At 35.1% G+C, this 19,524-nt stretch overlaps 1 protein-coding gene across 2 annotated transcripts in view; it reads right to left on the minus strand.

Moving 5' to 3' along the window:
• The window catches only part of ACVR2A (activin A receptor type 2A), a 34,419-nt gene continuing 14,895 nt past the window's right edge, over positions 1–19,524 (minus strand). Inside the window, exons 4-11 of one of the 2 annotated variants that reach the window (XM_032145638.2) lie at positions 19,197–19,220; positions 15,414–15,557; positions 13,061–13,204; positions 11,900–12,045; positions 10,136–10,250; positions 7,365–7,503; positions 4,332–4,462; positions 2,092–3,417 (exon numbers count right to left, since the gene is read on the minus strand). In XM_032145638.2, coding sequence (XP_032001529.1) covers positions 3,223–3,417; positions 4,332–4,462; positions 7,365–7,503; positions 10,136–10,250; positions 11,900–12,045; positions 13,061–13,204; positions 15,414–15,557; positions 19,197–19,220 — 1,038 coding nt within the window. In that variant the 3' untranslated portion in view covers positions 2,092–3,222. Of the gene's footprint in view, positions 3,418–4,331; positions 4,463–7,364; positions 7,504–10,135; positions 10,251–11,899; positions 12,046–13,060; positions 13,205–15,413; positions 15,558–19,196; positions 19,221–19,524 lie in introns of both variants that reach the window. The other variant, XM_032145639.2, reaches the window with a different exon arrangement.

The following is a 19,524-nucleotide window of genomic DNA, read 5'->3' on the forward strand; positions in this document are numbered from 1 at the left end:
AATGAAGTTCAATCAAGATGCTACTTGTATCATTTTGCCCATAAATTGATAAATAATTTTATGCATATCATACCAAATGTTCCTAAAAAGTAATCTTTCAAAAAAGTATAAAAGAGAAACTGGAAAGTATCTGTGATGAAGCTTCTTTCTTTAAAAAAAAAAAAAAAAAAAACCAGTAATCAGTTCATTCCACTAAACCACCATCTGGCCATGGTTTTTTTTCCCCTACCACCTGCATTTTACTTAAATGTAGCTGTTACTTAGGGGTGAGGAAACGCGACAGAAGAGATTCTTTTTAAATTTCATGATATGATTCTATTTTAAATTCCAAAGGTGTTGGTTTTTTTCCTGATTGTATTTTCAAAACATCACCATGAAAGATAGTGCAAGTTCATGGGACTAACAATCGTGAGGCACAGTCTCTTTTTCTGGAATTCACAAGGTACCTAGAATTCAAACAAGAATCACACATCACATGCTAAAAAAACTTCTAGCATCTAAAATACATACAAGAGCTGTGCAGGGCATAGACTTCAAATAAAGCCGAACACTGGTTAATCCATCAGTCCTATGGCAAGTGGATCATAAAGCATTCCTTATGCGGAGATCTGGGCAAGGTAAAGAGTATAAGTTAGAGCAGCAGCAGTTCTGATGGGTATCAGAAAGGCAAAATACAAGACAAGTCATGAGGAGCACCATACACATGAGGAAAGAGTTATTTGGGGGGTCTCAGTTTGCCCCAAAATGGATCACCATTTTTCTCATTCTTTGATCTTTTTTTTTTTCCAGTATCTCTAGCTCAAACTTTCTGTTAACTTGCCGACTCTGCACTGACTGTAAACCAAACACTAAATACCCTGCAAAAGAAAGTTTTAACAAGACTAGGTATAAGGACAGGTAGTCACTGGAACATTCTTATTTTACTGCTTATAAAAAGTTTTTCTATTAATAACAGTTCTCAAAAGAATACAAGTTTTAAAATTGGTTAGCTACAGTTAAATACAATACCCAGGATTTCTAAAAATTTTTTCTAACTGGAAAACATTTTATATTGTGAATAACTGGGTTTAAAAATTTTATCTCTAGTACATAAGCCAAACATTCATCATAATATCCCTTGTTTATTTTTGATTTAAAAAGAAAGTTAAATGTTCACAACAGGTAGAAATTCATCTTCAGGAAATTAATGATTTTCTTCTATGCACATTCTCAATATTTTCCCTTCTTGATTAGTTTTTAAATGGAAGCAAAACCAGATCAAGAAATTGAGAGACCAAGTACTTTGTGAAATAAAGAGGTGAATTCAACATTGAAAAGGGAATTGCTAGGAATACAATGAATGAGACCATGGGGACACACGTGACAGTTCTGAATGGCCTGCAGCACACACGCTATTACTCTTCTTTTCCTCCCTGCTTAAAGTCTGTTGACCTATGTATTGTTTATAAATAACATAATTTACTATTCCCAGAGATGACATACATATATGTAAAATGTAGTGTACTGTGTGGTGAAACAACCATTTGAAGACAACACATTCACAGGGAGCTCCTGACAGTGACATGTAAAAAATTCTTTTATAAAATTAACATGGATTTTAAAATGACCCGACAGAAAGACACAGCGTAATACTGGCTATTTGTTGATTGGTAATCTGGAAATTCAGGAAATTAATGTTTTACTTTGGCCTGTATAAATTTGAGGAAGAATCCAATTGTATTCTAACGTAAGATTGTTTTGAAAAGCACTTTAGCACCTGCCTACCATCAATTCCATTTTCTTAGCAAGGATAAGGCATGAACTATCCTAAATTAATATCAGTGTTAGTTGTAAAAGCAATTTTGGGGAGGAGGCTAGGCTATGCTACCTATATCAACATTGGTTACCTCTAAATGTCATTGCATATTTTAAGTTATACGTTTAATTTGTTATCCCTGATTTGTTTTAAAGCAGTAACATCTGAAATCTGCTTAAAGTTTAATATCTCTATCTTAGGATAATTCTTTACATATCACAGACATCAAATATTACTCTGACAAGATGGCACCAAGCAGAAGTATAGTGATAAAGTTACAAGTCTCAAAGCAGACAGTGAGGAATTCTGGGTAACGACACTTCCTGAGGTGATCCTAAAACAGTGATAAAGAATGTCCCACACACTGTTTGGTGAAAAGAAATACACTACAATTTTACATATATAAATAGAAAAAACTCTATTTTAAAAGATAAAATGAAGAGCTTTCCAGTGTCACAGCTCACTTAAAAAAAATTTTAAATCATGCTTTAAATTTTCAAATATTCCCCAAACACAGCACACCTAAAAAAAATACTTAGGTAAGTATGCAAATTTTGGGAACTGGATATAAGATGGGGCTTTAAAACATGGGAAGAAGGGGGAAATGACACCATCTTTTCAAAAAACAGCACTTTTTTTCCCTACATTACAAGCCAGCACAAGAAATGCTAAAACACTGCTTTACGAATGGCCACTTACTGTTGGCACTAAGCATAGCTTACCTTTTTTTCCTTAAATAACACAGTGAATTTGTTACAAAACACGGATCGATTTATTATTCAAATTTTGTTAGTGTTTTCAATTTTATAATTTAGCAACCGTGGAACTGAGGTATACCTTGTTGAGGGAGGTTAAAGTAATGCTTGGAAGCCTCTTTACTGTACCCCACTTTGATGACTTTATGTACACAGAACAGCAGCACACTAAACATTCACAAGCTGTGTCATATTGGCATTACAATAGTCATTTATAGAAACAACAACAGCAAATGCAATAAAAACAAGTTACCCTTTTTAAAATCTCAAATGAAAAGTTTTTGATTTAAAAAAAATAGCAGTAGTTCATTTAAGGAATTAGTGTCTTCTGACAGAGATTAAGAAATCTGATGTCAGTTTTCAAACACTCCATTAGCCAGGTCCAAAAGATCCTTGATTTGGAGAGGGCTACATTCTTCATGTACACTTTTTCAAAAGTTTCTTTATAGAGTTTGCAAGGTTTCTCTTAAGTTTCATGTCCTTCACATCTGTGCTGTCGGCAATGCAGTAAGTCTCCCAGAGCAACATCTTTCAACAAAGGGTCTTCCTTCTTAACATTTCCAAGAGACGTCCTACTCATTTTACACAGAAGATGAAACAATAAGCAGTTTCGTCAGCTTAGCAGCTCCAGTTCAGAGTCCCATTTCTTAGTGTGCACAGATGGCGCAACCATCATAGACTAGATTCTTTGGGAGGAAAGTCAACATTTGTCACCATTGTGACCACTGTTACAATGTCCTCTGTGGTAATAATATTTGTTAGTCTCTGCATCTGGGTAATTCTTTCACCTACACATCCAGCTGACAACCTGGCTTCTGCGTCGTGATCCCAACATTCTTCAATGGTTTCACACAGCATTGCCATTCCCTAAAAGGAGAAAAACATATACTCAAACGCCACAGCAATTTTTGTTTTCTGTTAGGAAACAGAATAAAATTTTCATGAAGAAATGGCTATTTTTCTGGGTCAAGTTTCTGTCAACATTCACTTTTATTGACTATCATGTGCAGAATCATAAAAGCACAAAGAGAACTTTTTTTTTAAGCATGAGACTATCACAAGAGGAATTTTTAACTCCAAAAAAAAATCTCTATCCCTTGTTCATAACCCAGGTCATTTCAATGCTAACCCTTCAACTGGACTCAAAAATCAAGGATAAAGGGGACCTACCAATTTTTATTGTTTTCTTAGTTAATATCAGCATTTCTATCTTACAATTAAGCAGAAGATCAGAAAGCCACCCTTGAGATTTCTCTACCTGGTTTTAGCCATGTTTCTAGTTATATTTAGACCAAAATAACCAGGGCAATACTGTTGTGTGCCTGGTCTCTAGTTTTAAAGCACTCTTAAGACTTGAAAGTCTTCTCTAAGCCGAAATCAAAAGGCTACAACAAACTCCCATGGAAAGGAGAAAACCTGGTGCTTTATAAACTTTTTTAAATGTTACTATATTGGAAGTGGTCATCAGCAAAGTCACCCAACTATCCACAGGTTCCGAGTCTGGCATGCCTTTTCCCTGGGAAACTTTCTAAAATAGATGACACAAAAATCTGCACAGGACCACTGAGACAAAAGCCCTCTAAAGCTCTATAACTTTACAATCACCTTCAGGGGTATACAGACATAGCCCTAATTCTGCCCTCTAGAACTCTAGAATATCCTGTGTGAAGATCACCTCCCAGAAAATGCTTGCAGAAGAAAGAGAAATGTGCAGAGATAAATAATTCCTCTGAAAAGTGTTTTATTGGAATTTCAAATGAAAAGCTAACTGGATAACTTACAGCATGTTTCTGCCAATAATCTCTTAAAACAGGCCTCTTTTTTTTATGCACAACAACTTCCTGCATGTCTTCAAGAGATGGATGCTGGCCAATTTCCTCCTCAAATGGCAACATGTATTCATCTACAGGTCCTGAAAAGTAAGAAAAGTAAAATAAATCATTTTCATTAAAATCCTCCTGACTTTCAAACTGGTACAAACTTTCTAAAATATACTGTCACCTTTTCCCAACTGTTTACATGCTATGAGGACAGAAGAGAAACAGACTCTCAAGTGTACTTATACCACAGTGTGACCAAACTAATTATGGGAAATGAAAAGGTCTATAATTTGGCATATAATTCCCTTAAAGATTGTATAAGGAGCTTTCTTATCTAGGTATAAGGGATGCCTATTTCCATCTGCACAGAGGACATAAGGAACAATCAGTATTTGTAAATTAAGGTTATATAATATCCCTTTAAGGTACCCAGTCCTTACAATTCGGATCAGAATGTTAACAGTGGTGCTTCCATCTCTGGAGGCTCTGGGTTCAATCTATTATAACCATGTTTATTCTATGGCATATCCAAACCCCCTGCATGCCCCACATGAGGAATTATGCACCTCAGAGTCATACCTCTTCTCTACACTCCCTCACAACAGCTGCCAAAAAGTACATGTTTATTTTTTAGAAAATCACAAACAGGCTCTCCAACTAGGGGTCCCAACAAGTCAGGATGTACCTTCATAGACAAGATTAAACAACATAAATAATTCCTTTTTTCTTAGGCCTACTCAGATAAATAGAAAATTGTATCTAGGAGTTAATAGTAACTAACATCCAGTAAGCACCTATCCTGATCAGGAACTTTACATATATTACTTACTTCACAGGGTTAAGATGGCAGTACCTCTATTTACTGATAAGAAGCTCAGAAAAGTTACATAATTTGCACAAAGACATACAGCTGTTAAACCGTAGAGCTGGAATTGAACCCAACTCTGAATAACTCTGAAGTCTGGTTTTAATCACTGGATTGCCTTCCTTTGACAGACAGAGGTCACCACTGAGCAATATCAGTGACCAGACAGATGTATGTGTGCACAAACACAAATTTTGTGAAGCTCTTGAAATGCACTAAATACTCCTGGATAGAATACAATGAATCATAAAGGGGTCATCTAACTTAACCCTCTTCAAATATAAGATTTATGGCTGGACAGCTGGTCTCTGCTTGAGCACTTCCGGTGACAAAGTACTGACATTCTAAGGTGTCTATTCAACACTTATGTGGTGTACAGGCCAGCAACACTGCTGTCAACTGGTAGCTTAGCTTTTAAGAAGTGTAGACTCTCAGGCTTCAACCCAGACCTACTGAGTCAGAATCTAAATTTTAACAAGATTCCTAAGAATCTGGTATGACACATTAAAGTTTGAGAATTTAACAAACAAGTAACTATCAACAAATGTGAAAGCGCCTACTTTAGCAATCAATGCTCACACTATTCTCTCTACCCCAATTTCTGACTTAACAATTGGGTTCTGACTTAAGAGTCACAAATGCCTGACTCTGAAATTATTTCATGGCATTTAAGAAAAGTCAGTATCTAGCCTTTTCTTTTTCCAAAAGAACTTCTCTGAAACCTCTCTTCCCCATAAACAAAGCAATTTCTCCCCTAAACTCCTAAAACACATGCTTGTATTTCTTAAGTATTGCACTAACCCAGAAACATTTATTGAATACCTATGTACCGGGGAATGGGCAGGACAACTCACACTTAACTTACTCTAGAGTTAATTGTCCAGGATATATTTTATTGCCCTAACTGTATATTACTTGAGAATAGAGTCTTGTGTCTCCTAAATTACTTAATCCAATGATTTGTTATGGAGGGTTCATATTAATAAAGTTCTTATAAAATATATTTTCCTATAACATCTGCCATCTAATCTACTTCTGCTTCCATAAATGCACATCATAAATGTAATTCCTCTTAGAGTCAAAACACTCTGAATTCTTACTCTTCTTCCTAAAGACTTCTAAAATTATTCCAAAATTGCTTCAACTTTTCTTGGGTTTGGCATTGACTCCCAAGCCAATCCCTCAATCCTGGAAGAATGCCTATAAGTGCCCGTTTCTGAGCACTCTATTAAATTCCCTTTAATAGTACCCCACATAGAATTTCATATTCCAGTGGCAGTCTGTCCTACAATGAGAGCCTATTACAGTACTCAGAAAACAAAATATTGTTAGTAACACAGGTTACGTTGGTTATAACTTAAAATATTCACAATTTCTTCTATGGTCTTTGACAATCACAGGAAGTTTTTAAGCAATTATAAATTAAAACTTAAACAGATCAAGCTCATTTACATCTGTTTAGGAGTTTAGCAGTCGGCAAGTCTGCCTTATATTATTCAAAACAAAAAATGCTGCAACATACTTGAAGACAGAGTGAAGACCTTATGAAGGAGTACTAAAGACAGAGTGCTTGAAACACTATAGTTCTGTCACACTGGAAATATCGTCTGAAAATTTACCCAGAAAAATAAATAAATAAAAGCAAATATCTATAAGACTTGCACATGGACTTCAATAACAAAAACAAGTAATAGAAACCCTTTAACCTGGGGGGGCAGGACCCATATGACCTTAAAGCAGACCGCTCCCTTTGTCTGGATCAGAGTTTCAAATCTAGGTTTCATCATTCACCAGTTTGAGGCTAAAGTAGGCAAACTACTTAATTTCTCTGCATCTCAATTTCCTCATAGGTAAAGCATAATAACTACCTCGGAAGCCATTTTAGGAAATAGCCTTAGGGCATGTGAAGTGTCCAGCAACATAGCTAGTAACGGTAAAGGATCAATACATAGCAATTCCTTTCCTCTCCTACCCCACCCACTGCTCCTCTGCCTCCTGAATTCTCTACCATCTCTTGGAGTCAATTAAAAAAACACCGTACTTTAAAATATTACCTTGGAGTGTATCATCCCTTTTCATACATGTGTGGTAGGCATATATATCTTTTTTAAAAATATTTTTTCCCTTACCATCTGCAGCAGTACAGCGAGAAGCCAGTTCCCATAGGACTAATCCCATGGCGTACATATCTATTCTCAAAAATGCATCCCTTTGGAAGTTTATAGCACCCTCTAATACCTCTGGAGCCATATACCTCCGGGTACCAACCTGAAAAAGATGTTAAAAGCAAAGAGTACTCATTCATTAACTTTATGAACTAACACTGTATGATTTTGTAAGATGAATCAAAACCAAATGTGGTCTATTACCAGGGTAAGGTATACAGCCTATAGCGTATAAATAGAAAGATCCTTTCTGCGTACACTTAAAAAATATATCAACAGACATTATGCTGGTACAGACTTAGAAGTTTTTACCTTTCTGGATGTAATCACAAGAAACTGAACCAATTGTCAGCTGGGAGAAGGATGCTGCATACTTTTCAATTGTACCTTTGCATACTGTTTGAAATGTAGCTTTAAAAAAAAAAACTTTTTTTGAGGTCGTTTCTCTGTATTAAAAAAAACTAATAAAATGTTGTAAAAAGAATTATCTAAGTAAAGGACAGACTGACATTAAAAAGTTCTATCTGTACAAAATCTATGTATTTGTTTATTCATAAATTCTTCTGTCTTTGAGTCCTTTATTTATATCTGTCCCCAACAATTTGGTATTTCTTAGTACTGTAACTATGGTTACTAAGCTAGTACAGCTAGCATTGGTTGGTGCTTGACAACATTCATATATGAATGCTTAAAAATATTTGTGAGATCGCTGGGTACATCACAACATACTTGTGATGTATTAGAACTAGAGAGTAGTCTAGATATTGGTACGTCCATAACGCTCCATCCTTAGGTGGCTATAATCTCTAGACTATAAGTTGGGCAATTTATGCAAATACACATGTAAAGATTTTTTTTAAGAATAAAGACAGATCACTAAGACTAAAGTTCAAGGAGAACACATTAAAGGGAAAAGTGGCTCTACTTTTAAAAAATTTACTACTCTGAATAATTATTTTAATTGTGCTATCAGTGAGTGTTTCCCTAAAGCCTACTTTTCTCTTACAGGTAAATGTATGCCATCCAAAGTACCTACCTCTTTTATTATAAGATTATGGTTTATTTACCATGTTGACATAAAATGTTCCCTCTTTTATATGTGTTCTTTGTACCATATAAAATGTGCAATAACATGCAAGTCCTTCCAAATATTTCTGAAATTTTCTGGTCCATGAAATCTAAACTCAAGGAGTCATTACTGTAAGCCAATGATTTTTAACTAATCATAGAACCCAATTGTGAAGGACTTAAAAATATGACATGAATGAGTCACAAATTTTTTTTCTCAAAAAATGAGGGAGGACTTATGGGGTACCAAATTAAGACTATGTTCCCAGAACTTAGTCTTATGATAGTCAATCATTCCTTTAGCGTAGAGGTTTGTCCTCAGGCTTCCTACACAATCTTGGTAGTGTAGTATTCTTCACAAAATTGCCTCCATTCCCATACACATTTGCAGTCAACTTTTCTAGAGCTATATGGCTACTGACCATGACCCCAAACTACATTCTTAAACGGTCAGTCAATATTGCCAAAATTTGTGGTGCCATGACTGCTTAAAAACGTGTCCTCAGGAACCAATAGGATATGCTGGGGAAAAGAAACCTAAGAATTAGTTGGCCAAATAATTTACATGATACGAAAGATGAAGAAATGATAATGTTGAAGGCCTGAATAATTTAGCTTTGTAGAAAAATGTCACCTTTTAGGTTGAACTGGTTTCCCTGATTAAAAAGTGATCTTGGCTGGGCGTGGTGGCTCACGCCTATAATCCCAGCACTTTGGGAGGCCGAGGTGGGAGGATCACTTGAGGTCAGGAGCTCGATACAAGCCTGGCCAACTTGGTGAAACCCCATCTCCACTAAAAATACAAACATGAGCTGGGCATGGTGGTGCATGCGTGTAATCCCAGCTACTAGGAAGCTGACCCAGGAGAATCACTTGAACTTGGAAGGCAGAGGCTGCAGTGAGCCAAGATCATGCCACTGCGCTCCAGCCTGGGTGACAGAGCGAGACTCTGTCTCAAAAATAAATAAATAAATAAAAATAAAAGGTGATCTTGTAGGAATGAAAACATCTTTTCCAGCCTCAAAGTTTCTGAGAATAAAATGTATGGATAATGTTCTTTTCCCTTGTGGCCTTCCTAGAGGTTCCCATTACTAAGATCTCTGTGCACATGGATGTATACAGAGGTGTGAAGAGTTACCTAATTCAGGGGTTTACAAGTGCTCTGGACTCTGGAGAGAATTTGGAGAAAAGCCATCAAGTTGATTAAAGAAGTTAATGAAGCAATAAACAAGAAGAAGCAATAAACTATTATTGCATGGGAAAATGGACAGGGAATCTTAATACACTGTAGTAAGGACAGTGACTAATTATTCTTCCACTCTTCTTAAGATGGTGAAAGAACCAACAGACTTAAACTACTGAGTTCACACGAAGAATTCCCTAAGAATGAGGTCTGTTAAAAGGTGTTGGATTATTCTTTGATCAATTTTTCAAAAAGAATCCTATGACGTGTGTGTAAGGGTTGCTTTAGGAAGTGCTTGATCTAAACCGCCTGAGTCCTCTACCATCATACGAAAATGTCTTCCTCAGAAATTTTAACACATAACTCTATTAGATGCTGATTTAAACACCACAACAATTTTAGACTAATTCAGTCCTGACATGCCATTCTAAGAAAATCTGGGACAAGTTTATTTTTTCTTACATTTTATAATCATCATCCTTACCTGTCCGTGGGTGTCGCCTGCAGACTTGCCAGCCTCAAATTTTAAGGCCAACCCAAAGTCAGCAATGCAAGCTGTCAGGTTGTTTTTCAACAGCACATTTTTACTTTTGATGTCCCTTGCAAATAAAAAGAGTATTCAAATTAAGTTTAAACTAGTTACCTTTTTAAATTTTTTATTGAAAGCAGAAAAGAGGGGGAATATGTACACTATGAAAAAATAGTTACTTAAAATCATGAAATGCAGAGAAAGGGAGAGAGAAAAAGCTCAGAGCCCCATGCAGCCTTAAACACAAGAGCACAGTGACAAACGCCTATTCATAACATGGACAAGAAGGAATCCTACCTATAAAGCAGTTATATAAAAATCTGCCATGCCAAGAAGATATGTTATCTATGTCACCCACCTACCAATCACAAAACTACTGTTTTTTAAGATAATATCTGGGTTCTTACTTGCAAACTCCCATAGAAACTGAAATTTTAAACCAAAATGAAGAAATTTCTAAAAAATAGCTGAATTGGGGCCTTCTGCTTATTGGTAGAGACCTACATTTTAGAATAATCCCTTATTATAGAGGTTCTTATATTCTTCCACCTGGTTGTAGAAAAGCATCTTATGGAATGAGTAACAGAAACTTTTTACCATAAACATACACTGCTCTAGCTAGATCCTGGTGTTCTGAAAAGGGTAACAGTTTAAAGGCAGTAAGATATCCTCTTCTACACACCTGTCTCAACTGGCTCATCCTAGAAATTACTACACCCCAGTTAAATACATCTACGCCATGACCAGTGGTTAAATTTATGTACAGACATATAGACCAAGAATGGGATACTGAAAGTACAAGTAGACGCTCCCAAATGCTATAAAAGCCAATCGGCCTTAGTTTGAAAAGACTTTCAGGCCCTTTTCTTAATAACTTTGGGGGTCCTTAAGGATTAATTCCCTATGTGACCAGGTAGGGCAAGGGAAAATCGAAGACAAGGCCAATAGACTGCATGTAAGAAGGTGAGAAGAAAGAGTTATTTCTGAGGTAGACGTCATTTAAAGTTTGCAAAATCAGAGCCTAAATTAGAGGCTGACTTACAATAATGCCTCCCAGCAACCTAAAACATCACCTGGTGGCACTCAGCTAAGTATCTGTTCCGTGAATCAGTTAATGCCTACTTTTAAAACAACCATCTTTAAATTGAACACGAGACAACAAATTGAATCCCACATTCAAGAAAATTAAATACATGACAAACTGAATTCCATGTTTACGACACAATCATTTTTCCTTTTGCGGGCACGACAACTGTTGGGTCTAAGTACTATTTCTTCACTGGACAACTGTTTAAGTGATGCCTCCCTCTAAGACTTGGCTCAGGGTAAAGATAATAAGGTCATTCAAAAAACAAGGAAGACATTCAAAGTGTCTCCTTCATTACGTGCCCTTGGATAATAATCCCTATAGATAAATCATGTTTTGAGGTAAAACAAATGTCTTTTTCCTTTGAGATCGAGAAAATATAGTTTATTTTCAATCATGCTTTCAGAAATGAGATTAAGTAGATCATTAAACTTTACCAATAATGTTAACATATACATTATCCAAAATACTTCCTGGCCAATCTCAAAGCTAGTTTTAAAAAACAAATGAAAATCGACTGTCTTATAAAGCATGAATGCATAACAAAGGAAAAATTAAAATTTACCCAGGGGCTTAAAAGTTTAGTAAATATATACTCAATTATCTGGGAAAACAATATAACTTTAGTCTACCTGTGAGATATGGCAGGTTTGTGGCCATCTTTTAGGCCAGGTATATCCTCATGTAAATATGCCAATCCTCTAGCCATGGTTTCTGCAATATGACACAGTTCATTCCAAGAGACCACATTAGCCTTAAGAAAGTCTGATAGTGAACCCTAAAAAAAGAGGGAAAAAAAGAAACTTATGTTCTTGACAAAGGCCATATGTATAAGGAGACTTTTCTTTTTACCTATAAGAGGTGGAAGGCAGCATATCTTTCCTTTCAGGGAAAAATAATATCCAAGAAACAATCTTTCTGGAATGGTTCAAATTTCCTTCCATTTCACATTAATAAACATTTGACCAGAAAGAAATACCAAAGCTTTAAACTTTTGTTAACAAGAACAGTCAATTTCCACCAATCTATAGGACAAGTTTGTTTTTTTTTAAAGACTAGTTGAAAATCTAACGTTCTAGAAAATATTTTAAAAGTTAAAATATCCTGACTATAGAGTTGTTATATCATGGGACTAGCAGAACACAAAATAACAACATAAAATAACAACTAATATATAGAATATTCCTCTAGATTATTGTTGTCCTTTAGGTCAAGATAAGAGAAGTAAAAGAACCACTTATATTTCACAATGATGAAACCAATTACCAAAAACATAATTTCCTACTTCATTAATGGTACTTTCACACTGACTCTAAAAGTAGAAAAACTGAGGAAAACTAGCAATTATGTTTTGGTGATAATTACCCTGCAAGTTAGTGACAGATCAAAGATCAGATACATTTCCTGACTCTGGTTTTGTCACTAAGCAAGACTGATTAAAACTGAAAAAAATGGTTCACGTAATCAAAATGAATTGTAAATGGTAAATGAATATTACTAAGCATTATCTATACTAAAATAAATATTTGTAAGAGTAATTACAGCACAAGAAATAAGGAACAAAAGGGTGGTTTATATGAGTAGCGTTTTAGGTTAAAAAGTTGCCACCTTTGCTCTTTTATTAAAATAAACTACCTTTTAAAACATTTTTATTCAAGAATGATTTTTATTTTCAGGTTAAATATTAATCAACTATAAGATGTCTCGAAAAATAACTCTGAGGGATTTATAGCCAGCATTAGGTAGGCAGGCCAACTCAGACTTTACTAAAGTAAAACGTTAAGTAGTTTTACCTTTTCATGAAATGCTGTGATCAGCCAAAGATCCACATCAACACTGGTGCCTCGTTTTTCTGCACCAATGAACTGTAATATGTTCTCATGCTTCATTCCAGGCAAACTGTAGACTTCGTATTCATTTTGCCATGACTGTTTGTCCTAGAGTCAAAAAGAAAGAATAGTAAGAACACAAGGAATACAGGTTTAATAAACCATGCCTAAGAGATTACTCAAATAAGTTCCAAAGTAAAACAAAACAAAAAAGTATTAAAAATTTTTTTGTTCTGTTTTGTAATAAGAAAAAGCTCTGACAATAGGTTAACTAAATGCCTGCCCTGTCCATCCCCTCAAAACGTACTTTGCTGCGTTTCTAGTTTACAAACACAGAAGTTGATCCGAAATGCTGCATTCTGTATCTTACAATGGCAACACGTAAATTACTGTAAGTATCACATTGTAATTTCATCATGGTGTGAAGTTACTTGTGGTACTATTCAGACTAATCTCTTGAAAGATGAAATTCCGGCAGAATGACTTCCTCTAAATGGAAAACTTCTTATTTTCAAAAACTAACATAATATCAAACATCCTTCAAAAAATGTTCAGCATACCCTATAAAGTCTATGAGAAAGCAAGGGGCAAAGATATGCAATGCAATAATTTAAGACACCATATATTCATTTGTGCCTGCAAGCAATCCATGTCTACTAAGTATCCACTTATAAAAGATTAGCTTCTTTTCACTACTAAAAGACAGTGAGAGGCACTATGGCATAATGGTTAGAAACCCTGGCCGGGCACGGTGGCTCACGCCCGTAATCCCAGCACTTTGGGAGGCCGAGGTGGGCGGATCACGAGGTCAGGAGATCGAGACCATCCTGGCTAACATAGCGAAACCCCGTCTCTACTAAAAAAATACAAAAAATTAGCCGGGCAAGATGGCGGGCGCCTGTAGTCACAGCTACTCAGGAGGCTGAGGCAGGAGAATGGCGTGAACCCCGGGGGGCGGAGCCTGCAGTGAGCCGAGATCGCGCCACTGCACTCCAGCCTGGGCGACAGCGAGACTCTGTCTCAAAAAAAAAAAAAAAAAAAAAAGAAACCCTTAGAAACTCTCTGCATCCAAACTGTCCAAACTTAAATCCTGGCTCTCCCACTAACCTCTGGCAAGTTACACAATCCTTCAGTGTCCTCATTAAGTAGAACAGGCATTGTAGTGTCTGTCTTATAGAACTGTTGTATTATATGTTGCATTTTATGTACATGTGGGTAATATACGTAACACATATTAGTGAGTACTCATATATGTAAAACACCCCTACCTGACCCAATAAAAGCATAAAATGTTAGCTACTGTTGTTGCTGTTGTTGGGCTTAAGTTAATATCATCCAAATGCCTTTCTCTGATCTTTATGCTTCCTTACACATGGAAATAATTTCTTCCCTTATCTTATTTATGAATCTTGGCACAACAGAATACACTTTCTCTCTGAAAACTAAGCTGTGGTTTACAGCTACCAAAAAAATGTAATACAGTTCATAAACTCTATGTAAACAGTTCACAGACTGAACAGAGGAGGTAAAAAGGTTAAAATCTAGGTATGTTAAGACAAAGAAATTGCTTATATGATAACTTTGGAAAAAGAAACATCCACTCTCTTAGTGGTAGAGCCTGCAACACAAAATCCAGCCAAGACGTCAGTACCAAAGATATCATGAGCTGCCAGGGTATATAAGCAAGAGATGGGGAAAACAGAATCATCATAAATCTATACCACCAACGGAACAAAACAAAACACAAGAATAACTCAGAGGTACATTAGATCAGAGTTTTATGAGAAGTCCAGCCAACCTTAAAAACAATTCAACAGTAAACCAATTATTTGAAGTCTTGATTGCCTCTGAAAATGCATCAAACAAAAACTTAAATAAGTAAACACTCAAAGTAGAATAAAAGTAAATCAAGTCTGGTGATGTACCTCCAAATACCAATTCTAAAACAAAGCATACTACTCTTTTGTTTTTCTGTTTGATTTTTCTGACAATGTAGGGGGATATTAAAATTTAACCACTCAATTAGACTTGTTTATTGCAATCTTTATCTTTATTTAACATTTCTATAGCATTTTCATTGGCAAAAGATCATCTATGCATTCATTTAATTCCACCACTCCAGACAAACATAATAATTGTTATACTAACAATTCAATTTCTCAGATGCAAAGGTAGGCATTAAAAGAGCTAACTGCTTTCCCCAGTATCACAAAGAACCACCTTGGAACATATGGCTTCTGTTTTGAGACTATTTCTGAGTTATGATGACCTAGCCATAAAATATATATGTAAGATGACAAAACTGCAATAAACATACCTGTATTGGAAATATTTTGACAGCCACATATTCGTTAAGCAACTGGGCTTTCCAGACACAACCAAATCTTCCCCTTGCTTTCACTTCTAATAACTGCAGTGGTTTCAAACCTAGTAATGGAGAAGGTGGGGGTGGTCCTGGGTCCTACAGATAAATAATAATAATACTATAAATAAGCAGAACATGATACACATCAACTCTGAAAATGAGAAAAAAAGTGAGTATACTGAAAAGTCAACTGACAGAAACAGTAAACACATATGGATGACATTAACTTCAATGTTGCCATAATTAGATTACCAATTATCTACAGTGAGCACAAGGCAGGCAACCTGAATTAAGAGTTTTCATAATAATGTTCAGCATTATTGCTATATATGTACCACAGGAGAAAAGATCTAAAATCTTTATGATCAGTCTCACTAATTTTCCCCACTAAGATTTTCTGTGAACTATGAAATACTCCTAACAATATTTCATTTGTTTCATCCAGTGTGTACTTCGAGGAGGATGATTTGAAAAGTGCCAGAAACAGCAAATTATGACTATATATCAGCAAAAACCTCTCCTGAAGATCTATTACTTTCTCCAGTGACTGTTTAAATTTTTTCTTCATTAATCTCAGAGATACCCGCAGTCATTCTTAAACACATTGCAGATAGGTATATCAAATAGAAAGCACATACAGGAAATATGTAAGTAAATATTTGTTTAACCAAACTGCTTGGTTCATTCTAATTTTAAACATATTAACAATTCAACCCTTTGATCTGAGATAAAAAATCATTTGTGTTTTGGAACTGACTGACTGGCAAAGAAGTATGAATAAAAATCCAGAAAAGAAGTGGTCATCATAGTAGATAACAGGATATGGTAAATGAAAGAAACGTGCACTGCTATAGTTTTTTAAAAATAGAGCAAACATAATATATAAATAGGAATACAGCATCTACAAATCACAAGGGAATCCTATCAAAGCAGAATGCAACCCTTCACTGAAAGCATTCTCTCAGTTCCCTATCTGCAACTAAAGCAAGATGCAGGAAGCCTTTTGGAAAGCTTCCAGAGAAAAGCAACAGAAGAGTTTGGAGGGCTGCATAATGAGTATTTTGAGGAGGAACTAAAATTTCTGTGGCAAAAGCAACTGATATGATGACACTGGGCGGCACCTCAGACACTTGGAAATGGTATGTGATCCCAGATCAATGCATCCTCTCTGCCTTTCTTTTTATCTCTTCTTCTAATGCCTCAAAGACAGTTAGTGCTTTCTTTAGGCATCACTCAGCTCACTGGTGCCACTCAGGAGTTTTAAAAGTATACTGTGTACTAGAAAGAACCTCAGCAACAGAAACATTGCAAGGTGTTATGTAGGAAAAACATGTGATTTCTTCTTCTAAATGAAACCATCTTTATAAAATGGCTTTAGAATTCCTAAACAGTAAGATAAAACAAAAGACTTCTTGTGACTCATTTCAAACTCAGACTTTTTTTTTTTTCCATGTACAAGTTGCTTGTCCTTCCCACATTCAAAACATGAAAGAACGTTTCTGTTTAGCAGAGTGATGGGTCAAGGAGGTCAGATATAAATCTTATAGGAAGGATGGGCTCTCAAGTGTGATTCTCAGTGGAGAGGACACAAGAACCTCCAGAGAGTTTTTATTAAAAACTACACCCTCCCTCCCTCATTCTTCAAGTGATCATCTCTATCCGAGAGATTCTACTGATCAGAGCAGACTGCTTATATGAATGTGGAGACAGGACCAAAAGAGCTTGAAAACAACCCTTCTACAGGAAAGGAAATCATTCAGTCCTCAAGGGCAAAGAGTTATTGTATAAATGCATAAAGACATATTTAAACTAAATAGAAAATGTTAGAAAGGTAGAGAGATATGTTTCAAACCAGAGGGGATGCCAAAAACTAAAAACTAAAGTATGCAGAAAATGGCTGAAAGCTGAAGAGGAAAAGTAACTAGGTAGAGGGAATACAGTGCTAAATTACAATATTAAGATTTTTTAGTAGCTTTTATGTACATTGACTGGTAATGTCTCTATAGCTAATCTACACATTACCCATTCTCTGTTCTAAAGGATATCAACAATATGAATATGATTCAGTCCATAAAATAAGATATAGATTATTTAATCCACAATTAATATGTCAGCACTTCAAACTACGATTTTAGTATAACATTAATTTTAGAAAACATAATAATTTTCAATATCTACATTTAGAAAAAAAAGTTCATTAAATGTTTTCCAAATGCATATACTTCAAGTTCCCATACAGAGTTCCCAGGGCTCTGTTTAACAAGTTTCTAAGCTACCATTATTTCATAAAGAAATAATCTTAGATCACCCTCCTACTATAATTTATTCAATATTGTATAGTAACAGCCAGAAAAAATACTGTTGTCAAAATTACTTAAAAGGTAAAAGCTTCAATTAGAAAGAATACTGGTCAATTTGGAAAGGGTGAGAAAAAGGTCTACAAGGTCTTCCTGTAGAATCTCAAAACCTTTAGCAATGACATGAGCTTTTCAAAAATGCAATTTTAAATAATATTCTTTAATACTCAAGGGATTGGGTTCAAAAATGAGTAACTGTAGGACAGATTATAAAATCTCTAATCCTTTTTAAATAAAAAATTACTAGAATGAAACTTTAAATTCATCTCTAAGTTTTACTAATCCTGTAAGAATATTAGAAATGATTTTCAATTAATTGGCATCATTATAGTAATTTATTCACAAAAAAATCAATACTTGATTCTAAAAATAAAAATGTATACCTTTAAAATATATAAGCCCCTGGGAAGACAAATGTAGACATAAATTTCAAAATGACAAGCAATTTCTGATGTCATCCACAAAATATGGCTTTACCTGGCTACATAGAGAAACCAATGGGGAGCAGAGAGGCACCTATAAGGATTTCAGAATTCCTAAAAACTTCCCTAAATTTCCAGTTCTCTTACAACATCCATGCTATTTTGCAAAACTAAAAAGATATGCATTCGAACACGGTTCTGATAACATTTCTTCTTTACTCATTTATATGTGAAAATTATGGTATCAGAAGACATCAGGTTGAGAACACATACTGAAATGATAACCTGTAAAAAGTAATCCCCTGCCCCCAAACCACTAACCAATATCATTACTATAACCAACAGTGGAATAAATTATTAGAGGTGGGAAGCTACAAAGTCATCTCTGATCATTTTACTTATTCTGAGTTCTCCATTTGAAGGGTGACTTTTAATCTAATTAAACGCTTAAACCTCGGATAGCAAAATATCATCAAAAGTTATACTACTGTAGCTAGTTCATTTGCTAAAGATGCCAAAGATGAAGCTATCTAAAAATATCTATTTCACATTTAAATACAATAGGCTGGATTAGAAAATCGACCCCTGTTAAAAATGAACACATGCTGACATTTAAACTAATGACATATTATAAAAATTAACCAATACAAGGTTTTTGAGGCGAATGGAGCCGTTAAGGTGTTAACTTCTAATCAAGTAAAACAGTTTTTTCTACATCCTACCTTAAATAAATATAAATACTGTTAGTCTCTTAAAACTAAAAGCCATTCCTAAGTCAAATCAATCATGTTTTAATAATAAAAGCTGGGTGAGGGAGAACCCTTTATGACATAAATGTATAAATTATAGAGGATGCACAGTAAAGCAGTAACAACAACAAAAAGCTAAGAACAAAATGTTTAGTATGCATCCACAGAAAGTTCCACAACCATAAAACAAACATCAATGCATCTTACCTCTATCATTATATGAAAGGCGTGCTTGTGAAGAAAAAACACAGGCAAAAGAAATTACGATTCATATCCAGAATGAAATGAAAAATGACACATCAGTTACAAAAGTGAAGGAAAGAGAATAATGGTTTAGTATTTTAAAAGTTGGCAATGATCCAATGTTTTACATTGTTTAAATAAAGATAGGGAACACTTTCCTTATAAACAGAGGAAAGTAATATCAAAAAGAACCCCTTAGATATGAGAGACAGGTAGTAAACAAATTCTTGACTCCAGTATAATCCCAAGTTAACTGATCCAATGACTTCATGCCTGCAAACAAACTAAACCA

The sequence above is a fragment of the Hylobates moloch genome, unplaced genomic scaffold, assembly GCF_009828535.3.
Source record: "Hylobates moloch isolate HMO894 unplaced genomic scaffold, HMol_V3 SCAFFOLD_24, whole genome shotgun sequence".
NCBI classification, from domain to species: Eukaryota; Metazoa; Chordata; class Mammalia; order Primates; family Hylobatidae; genus Hylobates; species Hylobates moloch.